The sequence below is a fragment of the Lytechinus variegatus genome, chromosome 6 (genome assembly GCF_018143015.1).
Source record: "Lytechinus variegatus isolate NC3 chromosome 6, Lvar_3.0, whole genome shotgun sequence".
Classification (NCBI taxonomy): Eukaryota; Metazoa; Echinodermata; class Echinoidea; order Temnopleuroida; family Toxopneustidae; genus Lytechinus; species Lytechinus variegatus.
The window spans coordinates 12,873,534-12,896,213 of record NC_054745.1 but is presented as its reverse complement, the minus strand read 5'-3'; the positions used below and the strand labels follow the sequence as shown (position 1 = coordinate 12,896,213).

General features: G+C 33.5%; 1 protein-coding gene across 1 annotated transcript in view; it reads left to right on the top strand.

Annotated features, from left to right (window-relative positions):
• The window catches only part of LOC121416846 (MAM and LDL-receptor class A domain-containing protein 2-like), a 161,850-nt gene that overhangs the window by 136,757 nt on the left and 2,413 nt on the right, over nt 1-22,680 (top strand). The window contains exons 102-116 of the mRNA XM_041610363.1: nt 1,318-1,458; nt 3,297-3,431; nt 4,350-4,480; nt 5,221-5,332; nt 11,609-12,006; nt 13,057-13,147; nt 13,816-13,953; nt 14,778-14,978; nt 15,528-15,680; nt 16,540-16,680; nt 18,318-18,446; nt 19,026-19,156; nt 19,450-19,579; nt 20,790-20,942; nt 21,920-22,170. Coding sequence (XP_041466297.1) covers nt 1,318-1,458; nt 3,297-3,431; nt 4,350-4,480; nt 5,221-5,332; nt 11,609-12,006; nt 13,057-13,147; nt 13,816-13,953; nt 14,778-14,978; nt 15,528-15,680; nt 16,540-16,680; nt 18,318-18,446; nt 19,026-19,156; nt 19,450-19,579; nt 20,790-20,942; nt 21,920-22,170 — 2,435 coding nt within the window. The remainder of the gene's footprint in view (nt 1-1,317; nt 1,459-3,296; nt 3,432-4,349; nt 4,481-5,220; nt 5,333-11,608; nt 12,007-13,056; nt 13,148-13,815; nt 13,954-14,777; nt 14,979-15,527; nt 15,681-16,539; nt 16,681-18,317; nt 18,447-19,025; nt 19,157-19,449; nt 19,580-20,789; nt 20,943-21,919; nt 22,171-22,680) is intronic.

Sequence of the window (22,680 nt, the reverse complement as noted above, 5' to 3'; positions counted from 1 at the left end):
TTTATTTGCCATTAAACGGATAATTAACATGTGAAAATGGCTTAATAACAACAAAATAAATGTGAACATTTGAATAGAAAGAATATAAAGAATGCATTAATATAAATGTGAAATTATATTGTTGGATGTTAGCTATGCTTTACACTTCTCCTTGTGGAAAAGTGAGTATTGGTGATAGTGTTTTTATTTAATGTAATGTGAGTCATAGCTAAGAATTTATGGTCCGTATTCTGAAGTCAGGTTTAACTTAGACTTAATTTATCTCAGACAATGGTCTAACTCTGCTAGAATTATGGGGAGCCAAAAAAACTAGAAAATCCTCCTGATATTGTATATTTCTTATACTTACTGTTTAGTTAAATTTTGCTTTCATAGTGAAGAAATTATTTCAATTATCATTCTATGCCAGTTATAAATTTGAGTGTCATAAGAGTTAAAAAAAACTGGAACATGTTCTAAAAGAGATTTGTGCTGCGATTGGCTCTCCATAGTTAAACTACAACTTTAAACCCAAGTTCAGAATACAAGTCTATGTGTCGAATATCAACAAAACTACATGCTGTGTACAAGAAAGCAACATATAATGCGGGTGGGAGGAAGAAAGGTATGTTGAAAGTTAACAATCTTTCGTATGGCCATACCTGATGAAGTAATTTGTATATATCCATTATTGCATTTAGCTTGAGTAAAATGTAATAAGGAGGGAAATGATGTTAAATCCTTTGCAGCAGAACTTAGGTTTGTGTTTTTGTTTGGTATCACATCTATGAACTGGCTGATTATTATTCCAGTTTACATCTATGTTTTTAAATATAAATTAAAGGTAAATGCTAGTTTTGGTAATGATATCAAAATGAGTTCATACTTAATCTAATGAAATGACCACCAAAGTGTTTGTTTGTATAAATGAAACGCATGTGCCAAAGGATTCTGGAAGAAATTGTGTAATTGCTGAGAAATCAGCAAATAAGCACAGGATTTGGGTAGGGCGTCAGGCCGGACGCTCTAAGCAATAATTATACATTGTCCCACGTGCACTTATCTGTGTTGGGGATCTTTGGTGTGAACATTTTTCAGTGTAGATTTCAAGATTTCACAAAGTTCAGTTAATGTAACTGTACCAGATCTAGATCCTCGATGATATACTGACAATTAAGGCTTGTTTTACAGACTTTCTCATGAAATCAGTGTTTACTGCAACTACTGGAATTTTTCTTTGATAACTAGTCATTAAAACTTTTATTATGCAATTTCTATTTTACATTAACCAACTTGTCAGTGAACTATATTTTTAATTGTTTGCTCACATTTGTATAGGCTTCTGTGATTTTGAGACCGATAAGTGTTCCTGGTCCAACGAAGCTAGTCTTGATACAAGAGATTGGCTAAGGAACAATGGAGCCACTCCCTCTAACTTCACTGGACCAAGCATTGATCATACATATGGAACCGCTTTTGGTAAGGTTCCCAAAACATTTACGCCCGAATTGACAAAGTTGGATTTTAAAACCATCGACCATCGGTTTAACCCATGGTTTATGTAGATATCTTGTATAAATTATGCTTGTTAACGGCAAATATAAAAAAAGAAGTAAAATGCTAATGCGTACTTTTGCCACACTTTAACAATTAACACCTGTTGCCATGGCTAAATATGCTACTTTATTCATGAGTCAACTGTTTTAACAATGGGCTCATTAATTCAAAACAGTGGGCTTATGAATGAGATAGTGTACTTAACATGGCAACAGGCACCAATTTGGCGTAATGTGACATACATGCTATTTAGCATTGGACATTACTTAATATAAGCGCTAAATAATCATAATTTCTACAAGAAATCTACATAAACCATGGGTTAAATTGATGGTTTTTAAGCCACCTTTGTGAATTCTGAGCGTACCGTTCTCAGATAATTAATGGTTAATTGGCAAGTATGATTTAATCAGTCATTATAAATGCTTCATCTTGAAAATGATCACATAGATATTCCTGTCAGAAGAAGATTTCTTAAAGGGAAGGTCTGGGCTGAAAATATTTATATCTTAATACATAGAGTAGAATTCACTGAGCAATATGCCAAAAATGTCATCAAAATTGGATAACAAATAGTAAAGTTATTGAAGCTTAAAGTTTAGCAATATTTCGTGAAAACAGTCATGAATATTCTTTAGGTGAGGTGATGATGTCACATCTGCACTTTCAATTTTCTAATGTTATTACATAAAATCATATTTTTTTCATTATTTCATACTTGAGTGAATAATATGTCTCCTTTATAATGAAATAAGTTGCAGCAATAAATATCTAATGCACTTAGTCAGTTGTCAATCCAATTTTTCCAGTTCTTGGAGGAAAAAATGTGAATAAACCTAATTTCATTCTGCATAAAAAATATAAGGAATAAGTGGGGATGTGACATCATCAGCCCACCTAATGAATATTCATGATGACTGTTTTCACAAATATTGATAAACTGTAAACTTCAATAACTTCATTATTTGTTATCCAATTTTAATGAAATTTTCAGCATTTTGCTCAGTGAAGCTCTAGGCATTAAGATATAAATGTTTTAAACCCAGACCATCCCTTTAAGAAACAATTTTTTTATATAAAAGTGATAGGTCAGTATCAAGCTCTGTCCCCATGTCCGTGATATTGTCTTCCAGCTTCCATAAAGGTCTATCCCTGATATCATATTTTCAGATTTAAAAAAGTACAGACTTTTCTTACAGAAAAGGCAAATTCAATATGTTTCTAATTATAATTACTGTACTTTCTTATTTGGATTTAATTTAATTTATCTTTTTTTGTACTTTTTTATACTGTCTAGAGTGTAAAGACCCTTGAAATTAATTTCATTAAAGTCTTCTCTATAAGGTTCCTTTTTTATTTTACTTATATTTTTATTATTGTTATTACTATAGTTATTATTCCCTTTATATTTCACTCTTTTGGCAGTAATTCCTTTGAGCTAGCATATGCTCCACCCAAAACAAATCGAAATTTGCTTTAAATAAGGTCTTTTTTTGGGGGGGGGTTGTTGTAGGAAGATCAGATGATGTTTGTAGGTTTTGCATGGTGGTGTGTACAATCAGGGAAGTGGTTTACGGTACACCATGTGTGTACAGTAAAGTCCTGCACAGACTGAGAAAAGTGGAAAGAAATGGAGGACAAAAAAGGCAAGAAAGTAAAGGTTTGGAGTAGAGTGAACTATTCACATGATTATGGAAGATCATCTGGAATGAATGTAACTCATTTTATGCTCATTGTTTTTTTTCTAATATTATTTCAAGGTATGTACATGTACTTTGAGGCCTCAGATCTTGGATCTGGGTCCAGCGATGGTGACTTTGCCTGGTTAGTCAGTGAACATTTCCACTCATCATCAGGCGCTTGTTTGTACTTTTGGTATCACCTGTACGGCACAGGTATGTATCCGGGTAAAATACCACATGGCTTACCCCCGATTCGTCTTCTCCCCTTTGGTCTCATGCCTTAGCCTTATTTAGTCTAGCTGCCATTGGAACTAATTGTCCCTTGGTGTAAAACCACTATATCTGTTTTCTATTTAGCTTCACCCAACATGCTCTGATCTCATTTAGTTTACTTATCATTTGGTCTAATTCGCCACTTATCGCTTCGACCATTTTGTCTCATTTCCTATTAGTCTATTCCTGTCTGATATTCCTTTGGTGACTTTGGTCTATTACCACCTGTTTGATATGATTCTCTTTTGACAGAATGCATAAGTGTAAGAGGACGAAGATGAAATTAGACTAATTGGGCATTTCTAGAAGGAACTGAATTTTGTCCCAACACCAAAATAAAGATCACCACTCCCAAATGAACGTATTTTAGTGCTTCTCTATTTGGAAGGATGAGGTTTAGTTTTAAGGGGTGTGCCCATCCCTTCCGACCAGACCACCGCCCCCCCCCCACTGTGCCTTGGTATTGTGACCTAAAGATTTTGTGTTAGACTCTGCAGATCCCTTCATCAGAGCTGCCAAGTAGTACTGATTTTCCTTATTTAGTACTGAAAATAGAGAAGAATACTGATGGTTTCATGCAAAATACTGATTTCTTACGTTTCAGTTTATGTGTTGTCCTATGGTATTCCTGTGAAAATGCTAATTTCCTCACCAAAATAGTGATTTTTCAGCCTTGTTAAATGTTCTTGTTCAGGTTGGCAGCTCTGCATTATCTTACAAGGAGGAAGAGATGATAATGAAATTAACTGTTTAGATGTTTAGATTTAAATGTTTTTCAGACAAACTCAGAGGGTGTCAACTGTTTTTTTTATATATATATTAATGCCCTCTACCTTTTTCAATTTTTTTTCGCAACAGGTATAGGCGACCTGAATGTCTATGTGATAGACTCATCTGGAACATTCACCCTCCTATGGCAAATGACAGGGGACCAGGGGAATGTATGGTTAAAGGGAGAGGCTCAAGTACCAAGTATGGATGAATTCCAGGTGTGTGTTTCATAAATCTGTTCTTAAGTTAAGAGCCAATTAAAGATCCTTGTGGTAAATGGTATGTTCATTGGCGATGGTTTACCACATAAGAAAGGAACACCTGTCGCTCTTGACTTATGAACAGCTTCATGAAATGGCTCCCAGGTGGTTACTGTCCCTATTCGATGGTAAAATTCACTTCCAGGTTTGTTCTACAAGCTAATGAAACAAAAATATCATACACATTTCAATAGAATATACAATGTCATTTTTGCAGAGAAACACTGGACATGACGACTCAGTGGTATTGAATGTATATTCGTTCCCCAGCCAAGTTTAGCTAAAGATGTATAGAAATGGGATCTTCTGCCTATATGGCGGGCATGGAAAATGGTAATAATCAAATTATGATATGCACGGCCCACTGGAAGAGGAGTTAATAAGATCTAAAGTGCCTACCATGAGTAAATAAGACATTTATCATTACTATTTTAATAAACGGACAAAACTTTAATTATTAAAATAGTGGATAGAAAGAAAGCAAGCTACACACACATACATTTATCACACTGTCTTAAGCAAGTGTGAATACACGGTCTTTATTGCTCCTGATATGATGATTAAATACAAGATTTGAGTATATTTAAACATGCAAATTATAAATCACCCAAATTGATGGGTCAAACGTAGTATTAGTACATTTGAATCATTTTTCAATGCGTTATACTGATTAGTATGTATTTTTGCAACATTTTCAGATCGCATTTGAAGCTGTGTCGACTGGTGCTATAAAGGGAGATATAGCAATTGACGACGTTGATGTAGACCCATACTCGTGTGGAACTAGTCCTTCGTCCATTCCTGTGATATGTAAGGATAAGTTTAGATGTTTGTAACCAAAGCATTACTGAACATTCATCTAAGATTTGAAGGAAGAATCATTTAACTTTATCTAGCATAGATTAAAGGTAGAATCACTTTAGTTTTATGTTAGGTAGATATGAAAGTAGAATCACTTAAGCCAATCCTAATGTTGATATGAAAGCATAATCTCTTAACCCTGAGAAGACTGGGGGGAGGGATGATTTAGCCCCCCCCCCCCTCAACATTTTTTGCGATAGATCCGCCGCTCAAATTTGACCGCGTCGCTCAATGACTTTTTAATTTCAAGTCTTGTGCAAGTTTTGAGACCAAAATTGTGACGACCAGGTACACGGTTCCGAAATTACGCAACATTTTTAAGTGCATGCAGACCCCAAATTACTCAAAAACATGACTTTGTGTACAAATCTAATGCAAATAGTGTTTTTAGCCAAAATCCATAAATGTATCATTATTTTTCCTTTCACTGCTTAAAATAACTTAATTTTATCTTGTTTATGGTCAAAATAACGTCCCCAACGATTTCAAACAATATAAAGCAAAAAGTCGAAAAACAAAAAAATACATAATAAATTTAGAAAACAAAAGAATACATAAGAAAATAAATGTTTTTTTTTTAATTTTTGAAAAATAAATTTGATCAGATGCCTATCTAGGGTTTGTGAAACAAAAATTAGCATTTTAGGGGCATTATTTTATTAATGTGAACAAACTTATGATTTTACGCATAAACTAGCATAATTAATGAGCAATGAGATTTTTTGCATAATTTGATATAGTTTTGTAGATAATGCCATGGGTAAGGCACATGCCAAATTTCGTTGCAATAGCGCAATCGATGGACAAGATCATAAGGGGGGCTGAATCTTCTTTTTAGATGTCAAAATAACCCAGTCTATTTAGGGTTAAGTCTATCCCAGGTGGATATAAAATTTAAATCACTTCAGACTATCTAAGGTAGATATGAAAGTAGAATCACTTAGGTTTATCTTACGTTAAAAGCATAATCCCTTAAGTATATCTCAGGTGGATATAAAATTAGAATCACTTCAGTCTCAGGTAGATATGAAAGTAGAATCACTTAGGTTTATCTTACGTTAAAAGCATAATCACTTAAGTATATCTCAGGTGGATATAAAATTAGAATCACTTCAGTCTCAGGTAGATATGAAAGTAGAATCACTTAGGTTTATCTTACGTTAAAAGCATAATCACTTAAGTATATCTCAGTTGGATATAAAATTAGCATCACTTCAGTATTTAGGTAGACATGACAGTAGAATCACTTAAGTTTAGCTTCCGTTAAAAGCATAATCTCTTAAGTCTATCTCGGGTGGATATAAAATTAGAATCACTTCAGTCTATCTAAGGTAGATATGAAAGTAGAATCACTTAGGTTTATCTTATGTTAAAAGCATAATCACTTAAGTCTATCTCGGGTGGATATAAAATTAGAATCACTTCAGACTATCTTACATAGATATGAAAGTAGAATCACTTAGGTTTATCTTAAGTTGAAAGCATAATCACTTAAGTATATCTCAGGTGGATATAAAAGTAGAATCACTTCAGACTAACTTACATAGATATGAAAGTAGAATCACTTAGGTTTATCTTACGTTGAAAGCATAATCGCTTAAGTATTTCTCAGATGGATATAAAAGTAGAATCACTTCAGACTATCTTACATAGATATGAAAGTAGAATCACTTAGGTTTATCTTACGTTGAAAGCATAATCACTTAAGTATATCTCAGATGGATATAAAAGTAGAATCACTTCAGACTAACTTACATAGATATGAAAGTAGAATCACTTAGGTTTATCTTACGTTGAAAGCATAATCGCTTAAGTATTTCTCAGGTGGATATAAAATTAGAATCACTTCAGTCTATCTTAGATAGATATGAAAGTAGAATCACTTAGGTTTATCTTACGTTGAAAGCATAATCTCTTAAGTCTATCTCGGGTGGATATAAAATTAGAATCACTTCAGTCTAAGGTAGATATGAAAGTAGAATCACTTAGGTTTATCTTACGTTAAAAGCATAATCACTTAAGTATATCTCAGTTGGATATAAAATTAGCATCACTTCAGTATTTAGGTAGACATGACAGTAGAATCACTTAAGTTTAGCTTCCGTTAAAAGCATAATCTCTTAAGTATATCTCGGGTGGATATAAAATTAGAATCACTTCAGTCTATCTAAGGTAGATATGAAAGTAGAATCACTTAGGTTTATCTTATGTTAAAAGCATAATCACTTAAGTCTATCTCGGGTGGATATAAAATTAGAATCACTTCAGACTATCTTACATAGATATGAAAGTAGAATCACTTAGGTTTATCTTAAGTTGAAAGCATAATCACTTAAGTCTATCTCAGGTGGATATAAAATTAGAATCACTTCAGACTAACTTACATAGATATGAAAGTAGAATCACTTAGGTTTATCTTACGTTGAAAGCATAATCGCTTAAGTATTTCTCAGATGGATATAAAAGTAGAATCACTTCAGACTATCTTACATAGATATGAAAGTAGAATCACTTAGGTTTATCTTACGTTGAAAGCATAATCACTTAAGTATATCTCAGATGGATATAAAAGTAGAATCACTTCAGACTAACTTACATAGATATGAAAGTAGAATCACTTAGGTTTATCTTACGTTGAAAGCATAATCGCTTAAGTATTTCTCAGATGGATATAAAAGTAGAATCACTTCAGACTATCTTAGATAGATATGAAAGTAGAATCACTTAGGTTTATCTTACGTTGAAAGCATAATCACTTAAGTCTATCTCGGGTGGATATAAAATTAGAATCACTTCAGTCTAAGGTAGATATGAAAGTAGAATCACTTAGGTTTATCTTACGTTAAAAGCATAATCACTTAAGTATATCTCAGTTGGATATAAAATTAGCATCACTTCAGTATTTAGGTAGACATGACAGTAGAATCACTTAAGTTTAGCTTCCGTTAAAAGCATAATCTCTTAAGTATATTACGGGTGGATATAAAATTAGAATCACTTCAGTCTATCTAAGGTAGATATGAAAGTAGAATCACTTAGGTTTATCTTATGTTAAAAGCATAATCACTTAAGTCTATCTCGGGTGATATAAAATTAGAATCACTTCAGACTATCTTACATAGATATGAAAGTAGAATCACTTAGGTTTATCTTAAGTTGAAGCATAATCACTTAAGTGTATCTCGGGTGGATATAAAATTAGAATCACTTCAGACTAACTTACATAGATGTGAAAGTAGAATCACTTAGGTTTATCTTACGTTGAAAGCATAATCGCTTAAGTATTTCTCAGGTAGATATAAAATTAGAATCACTTCAGACTATCTTACATAGATATGAAAGTAGAATCACTTAGGTTTATCTTACGTTAAAAGCATAATCACTTAAGTGTATCTCAGGTGGATATAAAATTAGAATCACTTCAGTCTCAGGTAGATATGAAAGTAGAATCACTTAGGTTTATCTTACGTTAAAAGCATAATCACTTAAGTATATCTCAGTTGGATATAAAATTAGCATCACTTCAGTATTTAGGTAGACATGACAGTAGAATCACTTAAGTTTAGCTTCCGTTAAAAGCATAATCTCTTAAGTATATCTCGGGTGGATATAAAATTAGAATCACTTCAGTCTATCTAAGGTAGATATGAAAGTAGAATCACTTAGGTTTATCTTATGTTAAAAGCATAATCACTTAAGTCTATCTCAGGTGGATATAAAATTAGAATCACTTCAGACTATCTTACATAGATATGAAAGTAGAATCACTTAGGTTTATCTTACGTTGAAAGCATAATCACTTAAGTGTATCTCAGATGGATATAAAAGTAGAATCACTTCAGACTAACTTACATAGATATGAAAGTAGAATCACTTAGGTTTATCTTACGTTGAAAGCATAATCGCTTAAGTATTTCTCAGATGGATATAAAAATAGAATCACTTCAGACTATCTTACATAGATATGAAAGTAGAATCACTTAGGTTTATCTTAAGTTGAAGCATAATCACTTAAGTATATCTCAGGTAGATATAAAATTAGAATCACTTCAGACTATCTTACATAGATATGAAAGTAGAATCACTTAGGTTTATCTTACGTTGAAAGCATAATCGCTTAAGTATTTCTCAGGTGGATATAAAATTAGAATCACTTCAGACTATCTTACATAGATATGAAAGTAGAATCACTTAGGTTTATCTTACGTTGAAAGCATAATCACTTAAGTCTATCTCGGGTGGATATAAAATTAGAATCACTTCAGTCTATCTAAGGTAGATATGAAAGTAGAATCACTTAGGTTTATCTTACGTTGAAAGCATAATCACTTAAGTGTATCTCGGGTAGATATAAAATTAGAATCACTTCAGTCTATCTAAGGTACATGTGAAAGTAGAATCACTTAGGTTTATCTCACGTTAAAAGCATAATCCCTTAAGTATATCTCAGGTGGATATAAAATTAGAATCACTTCAGTCTAAGGTAGATATGAAAGTAGAATCACTTAGGTTTATCTTACGTTAAAAGCATAATCACTTAAGTCTATCTCAGGTGGATATAAAATTAGAATCACTTCAGTCTATCTAAGGTAGATATGAAAGTAGAATCACTTAGGTTTATCTTATGTTAAAAGCATAATCACTTAAGTCTATCTCGGGTGATATAAAATTAGAATCACTTCAGACTATCTTACATAGATATGAAAGTAGAATCACTTAGGTTTATCTTAAGTTGAAAGCATAATCACTTAAGTATATCTCAGGTGGATATAAAATTAGAATCACTTCAGACTAACTTACATAGATATGAAAGTAGAATCACTTAGGTTTATCTTACGTTGAAAGCATAATCGCTTAAGTATTTCTCAGGTGGATATAAAATTAGAATCACTTCAGACTATCTTACATAGATATGAAAGTAGAATCACTTAGGTTTATCTTACGTTGAAAGCATAATCACTTAAGTCTATCTCGGGTGGATATAAAATTAGAATCACTTCAGTCTATCTAAGGTAGATATGAAAGTAGAATCACTTAGGTTTATCTTACGTTGAAAGCATAATCACTTAAGACTATCTCGGGTGGATATAAAATTAGAATCACTTCAGTCTATCTAAGGTAGATATGAAAGTAGAATCACTTAGGTTTATCTTACGTTGAAAGCATAATCTCTTAAGTCTATCTCGGGTGGATATAAAATTAGAATCACTTCAGTCTATCTAAGGTAGATATGAAAGTAGAATCACTTAGGTTTATCTTATGATGAAAGCATAACCACTTAAGTCTATCTTAGATTTATTTTAAAGTAGAATCACTTAGGTTTATCTTATGTTAAAAGCATAAACACAAGTATATCTCAGGTGGATATATAATTAGAATCATTTCAGTCCATCAAAGGTAGATATGAAAGTAGAATCACTTAGTTTTATCTTACATTAAAAGCATAATCACTTAAGTCTATCTCGGGTGGATATAAAATTAGAATCACTTCAGTCTATCTTAGATATGAAAGTAGAATCACTTAGGTTTATCTTACGTTGAAAGCATAATCACTTAAGTCTATCTCGGGTGGATATAAAATTAGAATCACTTCAGTCTATCTTAGATAGATATGAAAGTAGAATCACTTAGGTTTATCTTACGTTGAAAGCATAATCACTTTAGTATATCTCGGGTGGATATATAATTACAATCACTTCAGTACATCTAATGTAGATATGAAAGTAGAATCACTTAGTTTTATCTTACATAGCATAATCACTTAAGTATATTTCGGGTGGATATAAAAGTAAGAATCACTTCAGTCTATCTTAGATAGATATGAAAGTAGAATCATTTAGGTTTATTTTACGTTGAAAGCATCATCACTTAAGTCTATCTCAGGTGGATATAAAATTAGAATCACTTCAGTCTTCAGGTAGACATGACAGTAGAATCACTAAAGTTTATCTTTGAATAATTGCTTAGGTCTAGCTGAGGTAGATATGAAAGTAGAACTACTTAAGTTTATCTTGGGTATTATGAAAGAAAATCACTTCAGTTTTTTCTTGGGTTGGTATGGAAGTAGAATCATTAAGGTTTATCTTAAATTCTTGAAATTCTGAACTGTTATTAGATACAACACAGAGCAAACAAATTAGCTTACATCTTTAGATTATATTTGTATAAATGTATACAACAAGTTTTCAAGCACTTTTAACATCCTTGCCTTGCTTATTTTTGCAGCAATGGACTGTACGTTTGAGCTCGACACATGCTCTTATACACAAGTCAGCAGTGACGATTTTGATTGGACAAGAAACCAGCAAGCCACGCCCAGTATAGAAACAGGCCCCACCTACGATCACACCACTGGGTCAGGCTGGTACATGTATATCGAAGCGTCCAACGGCAATAATGCTGGTGACCGCGCCCAACTTCTTGGCCCCGCCCAGAACCCAACGGGAGACACGCCCAAATGTCTGGTGTTCTGGCTTCATATGTACGGACCACACATCAATCGGTTTAATGCTTACTTGCAGCGGGAAGGGCAGCAAGATGCGAAGATCTACACTAAATATGGCTCGCAGGGAAGTGATTGGTTTAAAGCTCAGAAAGAAATTGTGTCATCAATGAACTGGAATGTGAGTAATTGCAACTGTTGTGGATTAGTTTGGCCAATTAGCTAATTTGTAACTATCATGTATCTTTTATTTGTTAAAATACTGAGATAATGGTAATAGTAATATTCCACTTTGATATAGTCATTTATGCATCGCAACAACGTCTCTAAGCTTTTAACATATCCATGAATATATGTTTATTTATAATAAACATAATAATAATGAAATCAATATGATAATAACCAAATGAAAATAAAACAATAATATGAACAATAATAATATAGTAAAATATCAATAAAGGCAGTTATACGAATAAACAATATTAATGACAAAGATGATAAAGACCAAATACAAGTATAATAATAAAATTGATAACTATATAGATTAACTCGCTTGTGTATATGTTTCTCGCTTGTTTATATGTTTACCTGTTTACATGATTTATTTATTTACTTTGACTATGGAATATAAGAATTTATGACAGGATTAATCGCAGCCTAGATCTTTGCCATATATGATTCTGTTCTCTTCTCTATCTTGTATTACGTTCTATATTGTATGTCCTGCCTCGGCAGTAATATGCCAAGACCTGGGCTACTTTTACTTCCTTTATAAATTGTGTTTGTAAACTACTGTGTTATAGTTTTATTTTATATGTCATCTGATCCTTTATGAATATTGAAATAAAGTAATAAAAAATCAAATTTACCACGGTCATTGGGTCCTCGCTTGCCCATAGGTGTATGCACTTCCTCCACTCCCGGGATGCATTCTAATAAGAAGTTCCAACTGGACTGATATGCATAATACATAGGCTTTAGCATTCTATTGAGTACCCATTTAACATGGATGGCAAAGTCTGCAATAACGGATTGCCATAAGACACTTGGCTGTGGTGAGATTTGAACTTGTGACCCTCTGATTCCAAGTAACAGTCTGAACCGTTATATCGCAATGCATTCACAATGAATTATAAAGTTTATGTTGCAGAAACGTAATATTTACTCATCGTAAGACCCATTTGGTGAAGCGCAAATTTTTCAAACGGATGATTAATTTCTTTTATCGTAGATCCTGTTTGAAGGCGTGGTTGGCGATAACTACTTAGGAGACATCGCTCTTGATGATGTTATATTGTATGACGGAGCATGCCCACAAGAAGGTATTGTATTCAAATGACCACTAGCAAAACATTACGTTAACATAATCTCTTAAATAATGATGATGTTATTTTGTATGACGGAGCGTGCCCACAAAAAGGTATTGTATTTAAAAGACCACCAGCTAAACATTACGTTAACATAATGTGTTAATGATGGAGGAGATAAAAGAGAATGAGAAGTGGAGAAGAAAAGAAATAAAGGAAGAAGAAAAAGAAGAAACCTTTTTTATGTGTGTTGCAAAGTTCATAAACTTTCATTTTAAGATTTCAGAAAAAATCTCCCATTTTCTAATTGGTTTTCTTCAGTCTGTTGCTTGAAAATGTTATCAAGATTTGACAAGTGTTTACCCCCCCCCCCAACTCTCTGGAAAAATTGTTCATACAACGATGCTTTAATAAAAAAAGTCAATATCATATTTTGACCCAGGACAAGAAATTCTTATGGTTACATAATTTTTCTGTAATAGATTACAGGGACATCCGTGCTCTTTTACTTTTTATTTCATTTGTTTTTCCTCCACACCTTCTCCTTGAACTATCATTCCCCCTGCTTTCCCTATCCCCGCTCCCTTGTAGCAGTGCCCCTAAATACTTTTGTTCGACAAAACTCAAATCATTTACAACTCTGAAAGCTAAAAATATGCCCTTTTTTCATATTTTCTTTCCAGTTACCTGTGACTTTGAGCTGGACTTCTGCGGCTGGACCCAGGACCAGACAGATGAGTTTGATTGGACCAGGGACGCTGGAGGAACAGGATCTAGTAATACAGGACCGAGTTACGACCATTCGACAGGCACATCAGAAGGTAAATTCAATTATAGGCTGCTGTTGTCAACATAAAAGGAAATGGTTAACTCAAGGACACAGTGCTCAGCCGTCCTTACACCCTCCTGCTGCCATGTTAGGAATCAGGCAAATAGTACATTTACTTCAGTGGGGCTAATTATTCATTCATGAGGTCATATCTTGGGGCCCCATAAATCTATTCCCATCAAAATTTGGGATTGGGGGTTTTCATCGTGCTCTAAGAAAAACGATATCAAAAACGTTGATATGCAAAAGTGAAAATTGTTGACGTCACACTTTGGTACTGTATGTTATAGCAATTTTATAACTTTTCTGAAAGAGCAATTCTTCTTCTTTTTACTGCGAAAATTTGAAGTTGTGAAGTTGAATAAAAAAAAGATACTAGAGTTTCTTGGACACTACTTTTTCAGACTGCTTGGAAGTTGGTTTTGGTGTGGCAGGTCACATATGATTCAACGTATAATCTGATTGATGGATATGCAGTAGTGCAAGTCCCGTGTGCAAGATCTGACTATGCAGTGATTTGTTCTTTTCGCACACAACTGGCACTTAAAGGGATGGTCCGGGCTGAAAATATTTATATCTAAATAAATAGAGTAAAATTCACACTGTTTTACTGGAATAAATGGAAATCTTTAAAATTCAATAACTTCATTTTTTGTTCATGGGATTTTGATGAAATTGTCCGCATCTTGCTCTGTGAATTTTACTCTATTTATTGAGGTATAAATATCTCCAGCCTGGACCATCCCTTTAAGTCCTACTGAAATCTTTGTGAAACACCCCCCCCCCCCCCTCCCCTGTTCTGTTTTCTCATTACAGGATTCTACGCGTATATTGAAGTTTCATCACCAAGAGTACAGGGTGACCGAGCAATCCTCGTCAGTCCCACATACCAGGATACAAGTAGTGAATGCTTCAGACTCTGGTATCATCTACTTGGGAAAGCTATAGGACAGCTGAATGTCTATATCAAGGATGAGGTGACAGGGACAACGAGCGCTCCACTGTTCAGTAAATCAGGTCAGATCTTATTAATGATAATAATATTGATGATGATGACGGTAATTTCATTTCGTTTATTTCCATTTCCAACATTTTCAATAATTGCGTTTTGTTCCATACATCTTGATACATACATGTGGATATAAGCAATAAGACAGAAGATATATATGTACATTAAATCAAGATAATAATATAACCAGGTTGGGTATGAGGGAGGCTGCTAAAAGAAGAGCTTGTAGAGTGCAGCCTCCTACCAAAGAATGATCAAGTGGGGATATGTATCTGCTACTGTATGGCAGGGATTCCATGCTTAAGCTTAAAGACATAGCCCCTTGACTTACTTTACATTTTTCATTAATAATCATATAGGTTACGATCTTGCCGTCAATTTGGTAGCTATCATTTGAATAGGTTTCGTATAAAATGAGAATATGTTATTAACTCATTTTAGCCTGATGAATATTTTTGAAATGTTCGCAAAGTTTGGACACCTCATCATATGTATCTGTTACTTTCAAATGAGTAAGTTGGGACATCATCCCTGTTTTTTTTCTTTTGAATAAACAGGTCCTCCTTCAGATGCCTGGCGCTTTGCTCAAATCGACATCTCCTCGCCCCATCGCTACCGGATCCTTGTCGAGGGGGTTAGAGGCAGTGGTGTACAGGGAGATATTGCTATTGACGATATTGAGGTCATCCCAGGGGCCTGTCCAAAGCAAGGTATGAAAGAAAAATCACAAGAATTTGCTGTCGAGTACAAACTGTAAACCAAAATTTGTTTTGAGTAATAATTCACAAAGATATAGGATTGAGTTTCCATATTCAACTATCCATAATAAATCAAAGATTTACTCCAGTTTTTTGTTGGCAAATCCATCAATTTTGATCATAATATTATTTTTCACACTTTTTTTACCTATTTAGATCTCATGTAGATGCTTGTAAGGTAAAAATGTGCATATTTATGTATTAATTATAGTTCAATTATTTTTTTGCATGCACAATAATTATCCTGAGGGAGGGGGAAAAATGCCCTCTGTTGTATCTTTTTTTTTAAATTAAAAATGAGTTATTGTAGTCTATGGCCCTTATTCTGAAGTCGGGTTTAACTTAAACTAAGGTTAAAAGTTGTGGTTTAAGTATGGATAGCCGATTGTTACATTGATCACCAACCGTAGAGATATCATATTTCAGCTCATTTGGCTCTCAAATCATTCATAATTGTCAAGGAAGTATAATTATATGATTGTCTTCACCATCGGTGAATCAAGAAAGAGCACAGTAAACATAAGAAGCATACAACTTAATGAAAATTTTGACTCTTTTGGCTTCCCATACGTTTAGCACAGAGACCATGGTCTAAGTTAAACCTGACTTCAGAATACGGGTCATTGTGTTTTTAGAGAGAAACTATTGTTTCAGATTAAGGATTTTGGTGTAGTCATATGTTATGTTAAAGCTGATAATAATATTGACAATGATATGCAACATTCAGGTAACACTTATTTCAGTGTGTCTATTAAGCACTTCATACTATTACTATCATTAAGCTGCCTTTCTAATATTTGTTGTCTAACAGGGTCATGTGACTTTGAAGATGGTCTATGTGGCTGGTCCCAAGAGGTCCAGAATGATGTCTATGATTGGCTCAGGACTAGTGGGTCTACACCAAGTGGAGGGACTGGACCAAGTCAGGATCACACTACAGGATCAGCTGCAGGTGTGTATGGGAAAATAGCATTGTGGGTATAACCCCATTGGTAAGAACACAGTGTCACTCAGTGTGTTCAAGGTATTCACAATGTGTTTACACTATGTTCACTGTATATTCACAGTGTATTAATAGTGTGTTCACACTGTATTTACAGTGTATTAATAGTGTGTTCACACTGTGTTTACAGTGTATTAACAATGTGTTCACAGTATGCTCACGGTGTGTTCATAGTGTTTACAGTGTGTTCATTGTCAGTTCATAGTATATTCACATGTTCACATTGTGGATTATGTGAAATGTGCCACATACTGAGAAAATGCTTAAATTCATCAGTGTAGAAATAAGTTTATACAATGGATGCCTCTGCTGTGTGAATATTCAGTGTGATTTAAACTGTTACATTGCCTAAATTTAACAATGTGGAGATAAATTAACACTGTGGACATCTTTACAGTGTGAGTGTTCACAGTGTGTTCACAAAGTGAACTATGTAGAACTTTGTTTCACACTTTTAAAATTCTAAATTCAATTAGATTCAGCAAGGAGATAATTTCACACTGACTACCTCAAAAGTGTAATAATCCACAGTGTGCTCACATAGTATACAAATAGCGAATAGGCATGAGTGCGATGGTGCGAGATTTTGCATGAGGTGAAAGAAAGATGATCTATTCAACGAGGCATATCTGAGTTGAATAGAGCGTTTCTTTCTTTCACCGATTGCGAAATCTCGCACCATTGCACGAATAAGAATATTCACTATTTGTGTTGTACAACACCTCAGAATCTACCCAAAATATGAAAAAAAAAGAGTTTTTCCCTCCAGTAATCTATGAAAAGGGAGCAACTAGCCAAGTAGGCGTTGTACAATTGACTATGTGAATATGTAATTTAGATTGTTAAATTGCTTTAATTTAACAGTGTACAGATTATTTCATACTGTGAATACCCTACACAGTGAGTTCTCACAGTGTGGAGATAATATTATACTGTGAACATCTCTACACTGTACATGTTTACAGTGTGAACACATATTAGACTACATGCCTGGCACTGTAAATATTCTCAAATTTAAGAAGGTTGGATATAATATCATAGAGTTGACACATCAACTTTGTGCATTTTCACAATATGTTCACAGTGTAGTATGCGATAATGTTTTTCACATTGTTATAATGCTGAAATTAAAAAATAATGCATTTCGGTAGAGTGCTTAGAGCCTTCTACTAAAGTAAATAAAAAGTGCTAGATAAGCATGTGTGAATGTCACCATTGTTTGGAGGTATTTTATGTATATTCATTTGAAAATATTTCATTACCAGTTGACATTAAATCCTTTTATATCTGTTACTTACATTTTTGAAATGTTATTCATATTCATTTAATGTTATACTCTCTATCATTATTTAATCTAATAACTACTGTGCACCGATTGATATTTTCTAGCTATTCTCCTTCTTCATTAGGATATTTTCGAGTATGTTTTTTAATGGCATATTACATATTTAAGGCATTGCATCTATTGTATTTAAAATGTATTAAACTGTGGTACTTTTGACTTATATAACCTATTGTGATTGTCATCTCATTCATAAGCATTGTGCACCAATTGGTATTTCCTTCTTACTTTTGGTTTTCAATAGGATTCTATGTATACTTTGAGACCTCTCTACCATCCATTCAGACCAGTGACAATGCGGTGCTCAACAGTGAACATTTTGACCCTACCAATGAAGGCTGTCTTACTATGTGGTACCACATGTATGGTGCAGGTAAGCTGAATTTGGGCAAATTTTGAATTTTCTGTGACATTGATTATTCATGGCATACTCCATACAGTATTATTTATTATGATCTACATATGGCGCATATTGTAGGCTTAAGTCTTTCATGTCTAGAAGTTGTTAATCTTAAGCTAATCATTGCACACTCCAAATTGGCAACACAATGAAAACAATTAAATCACTATCTAAAAATGCAAATTGGCAACTATTTAGTAGATTCATTTGTTTATCATTAATATCATTAATTTATACTCATGTTTTATCCATATAAAAGCCGTTTACATTGAGCTAATCATTACACACCCCAAATGGGCAACACAATGGAAACAGTTAAATCACTCCTTAAATTACAAATCACAAATTAGCAACTTTTTAAGTAATTTACTATTTTATCATAAATTTTGACTCATGCTTTTCCCATATTCTAATTTTTCAAAGTAAGGAAATGAATCTCAAATTAATGATTATTGCCATTTTGAGGAACAAAAGAAGATTAATGTTGAATATATGAAAGTATTTACCTCTTTTATGTGTCAATCAAATTTCCTGTTTTTTTTTCCAATACAGGTGTTGGGGAGTTAAATGTGTATTCAGTGAATAACTCAGGATCACAGGTTCAGTTATGGTCTAAGAGTGGTGATCAAGGAAATGTGTGGCTGAAAGGACAGGTTCCTCTTTCAAGTGATACTGAATTCAGGGTAAGATTGTGTTATCAATCAATTTTCTTCACTTTGCATCGTGATTTGCAATGTAGGACCAAAATATTTTGCATAAGAATTATGTTAAGATTATCTTATTCATTATTCCCAGACAGGAATTATTTTAGAGTCAAATGAGCTGATGCTATGAACCTCTAATGTTAGAGATTTATGTCACAACTGGCTATCCATAGTTAAACCACAACCAGGGTTTAATTTTTACCCTATTTTAGAATACGGGCCAATATTTTCCATTAATGCATATTGTTTTTGCATTCTTGCTTGCCTTGCAGATCCAACTAGAAGCTGTCTATTTAATTGATTCAACTGGTGACATTGCCATTGATGATGTAGATGTTGAAATGGTACCATGCTCTCAACTCACGACTGCAGCACCGACACCGTCCACTACACCAACACCAGGTATAGTGTTTGTACACCATTCTCTTTCATAATTTGCCAGTATCTTTCATCTGTGTTCATCAAAACTTTTTTTTTCTTTCATAGAAAGATTTTATTCAGAAATCAAACACGAAAGCAATTCAATTTACAAAAGAATCATGAAGCGAACATGTTTACAACAAATGTACGTGCGTACTATTATCTAATGATATGACAAAATTAAGATGTTTTTGACTGAGAACCCTTTCAATTTCACAATAGCGTTTCAATACGCTCTTAAAAGAGCTAAAACACAACCGATTACCCTTACAACGTGTCAAAAAAATGAAATATTTAGCATAAAGAATATAATGGTTTACAGTAGAGTATTGAGCGTCAGGGCACCCAAACAAAAATAAATTCTTATTCAAATACACGTTATTGTTCAAATAAGAGGTTTGGAAGTTTTGAATAAATTGTTGATAAGTGTTCATCAAAACTATGGTACTAGGAAATAGATACAAAATGTATCTATTCAAAAAGAAAATGTAGCCTATAACTTACTATGAATTGTCCATTTTATTATAATGACCTAATTTGATCCTGAAAGATTTTATATCATATTGAAAAAATATTTCAAGCAAAATTATAATCTTTGTTTTTCTATGTAAATTGGTAAATTTCCCTCTTTTGAAGATGTTCTTGGTCATCAACTTGTAATTTCCCTTTCATAAGGTTTAAAAGGAAGAAGTAATAACAAGTTGTTCATAAGGAATGGAAGTTGATTGATAAGGCTTAATATAATTTTTGGAAGGAGGAAAAGCAAAACTTCAAAAAAACTCATGTTTATTAGGTGACTGCTGAAGTTTATGGGTGTTTTTATTCAAGGAAGTATTCAACATCGCCATTTAATTCATCTTAATTCTATTCTATTTCCTTATAATAATATGTTTGTTTTATTAGTACAGGTCTTGAATATTACATTTTACTGTCCATAGGGACTGCCTCGACAGAACCTTTGCTTTGTTCTTTTGCAGCTTCCTATTTCATTTTCATTTGAATGCATGTAGGCTACTGTAAATAGCCTTTGTTCAATCTTAGCTTTCTTATCTTACTTGCATTTATATCCTTGTTTTTTTCTTTTGTTACTTTTAATGTTTTTATATGCTCAATGTATTTTAATGGATTTAATGGACTTGAATAAATTAATGAATGTATTTTTCTCTTTTTGTCTACCTGTATCATCATGAAGCTCCAGTCATATCTCTCTGTACATTTGAGATTGATATGTGTGAATTCACCCAGGATGATGTAGGGGATGATTTTGATTGGCTATGGATTTCGGGGGCCACACCCACTCTAGGGACTGGGCCACAGGTTGACCACACCCTCACAAACATTAATGGTAACCTTTCATAAATGTTTTCATTCTTAATAATTTTTCATATTTTTGTTATGTAGCTACTTTTTGGAGTGGTTTTCACTGTACTTAGCAATTTTTCTTCTCAATACACGAGTTTGGCATCAACTAAGTATAGAATGATAACAAAATGATCCGAAAAAATACTCTGTGCGACCAATTTTTTTGTAATTTTCTTGACTTTGCTGTGTTGTGTTGGTATATTCATTACTCTGATATCTAGTCTACAAGGGAACAATTTCTTTGTATGGTATACACTTTGATTTGTACATCTGATTTTCTAATGAATTATTCTTTGATGATCATTGTTTACCCTATGATTTTTTTAATATATATTTAAAAACTAAATGACAAAATTTGCAGACTTCATTGGAATTCTCATTAATTCACATTGTAAAGAAAATAATATTAACTGAATATTAACTAAAATAATTAAGGCCTACCTTTCGATAAGAGTCAAATGGATACTAACCATGCATAACTAATACTGGGCACTGTGGCTTGCACATATAATCCCAGCAATATTAATGAAGTAATGAATTGATGTAGATGTCACATGTTGAGCCCTAGGTTAGGAGTTATGGATGGAAAATTGATTCCAGGGCCCTGTCTTACGAAGAGATACGATTGATCCAATCAATTGTAACTTTTATGGAAATCCATCAATGTCATAATTTTTTTCTACAAAAAGTTTGCACAATGTTCTTAAAATGCAAAGAGAAGCACAGTGAATTTTCAAGAAAACAACGAATGCATGAATATACATCATCGCTATAAAATATTTCGAACAAACGTGCATAATAGATGTTGACGTTGCTGGCCGTCCATAGTTGTGATTGATCGGATCAATCATAACTCTTTGTAAGATGGGGCGGATGGGGCCCAGATGCATTTCAAATCTGGCTAATAGACATCTTTCAAAAACTCATTTATAACAAAGAACTTTTCTTCTTTTCAATCAGGGTATTACATGTATGCGGAAGCCGATGGACATCTACTCGGTGAGCATGCATCACTTTTGTCAGTTCCCATGACGACAGGCTCCCAAGGAATGTGTGTTACATGGTGGTATTATATGTACGGCTCGGATGTAAATCGTTTGGAGGTATACGCCCAGAGGAGCGGGGGCGCTGATGAAGTGTTGTGGAGTAGATCTGGAGACCAAGGAAATGAGTGGATGGTTGGACAGGTTTATGTGACCGGAGATTTTCTAGTGAGTGATATATATATTTTTTTTCAATTTTGATTCAGTCTATTGGTTGTAGGCTTGAGTTGTTGACAGCAGGTGGAGCACCCCCACCTCCCCTGTAGAGTCTTGAGGCGACCGCACACCTTACGATTGGTCTGCAACCCAATTTCAGAATAAAATGATGTAGAATTTGATGCTAACTTTGAGACTTGGAATATCTTAAAATCATCCTACGAATGCCTGTTCAAATCTGTGACTATGCTATCATCCTTCTAAGAATAAAAGCGAATTTAATATCTAGTCATAATGATGTCATAGCAGTTGTACGATTGGATACAATTTTAAACTACTTTGCATGCTGTCAAAATGGTTATATCAGTATTTTTGAAATTAATTTTAACCTCAAATAAAATGATATGTTCCATTCACATTTTCAGAAAATGAGCAAAGTGCGATTTGTTCCAAAATCGGATCGCGAACAGTCATACAGTGTGTCGTCGCCACTGTGAGAGTCATATTCTTCAAGTAGTAAAG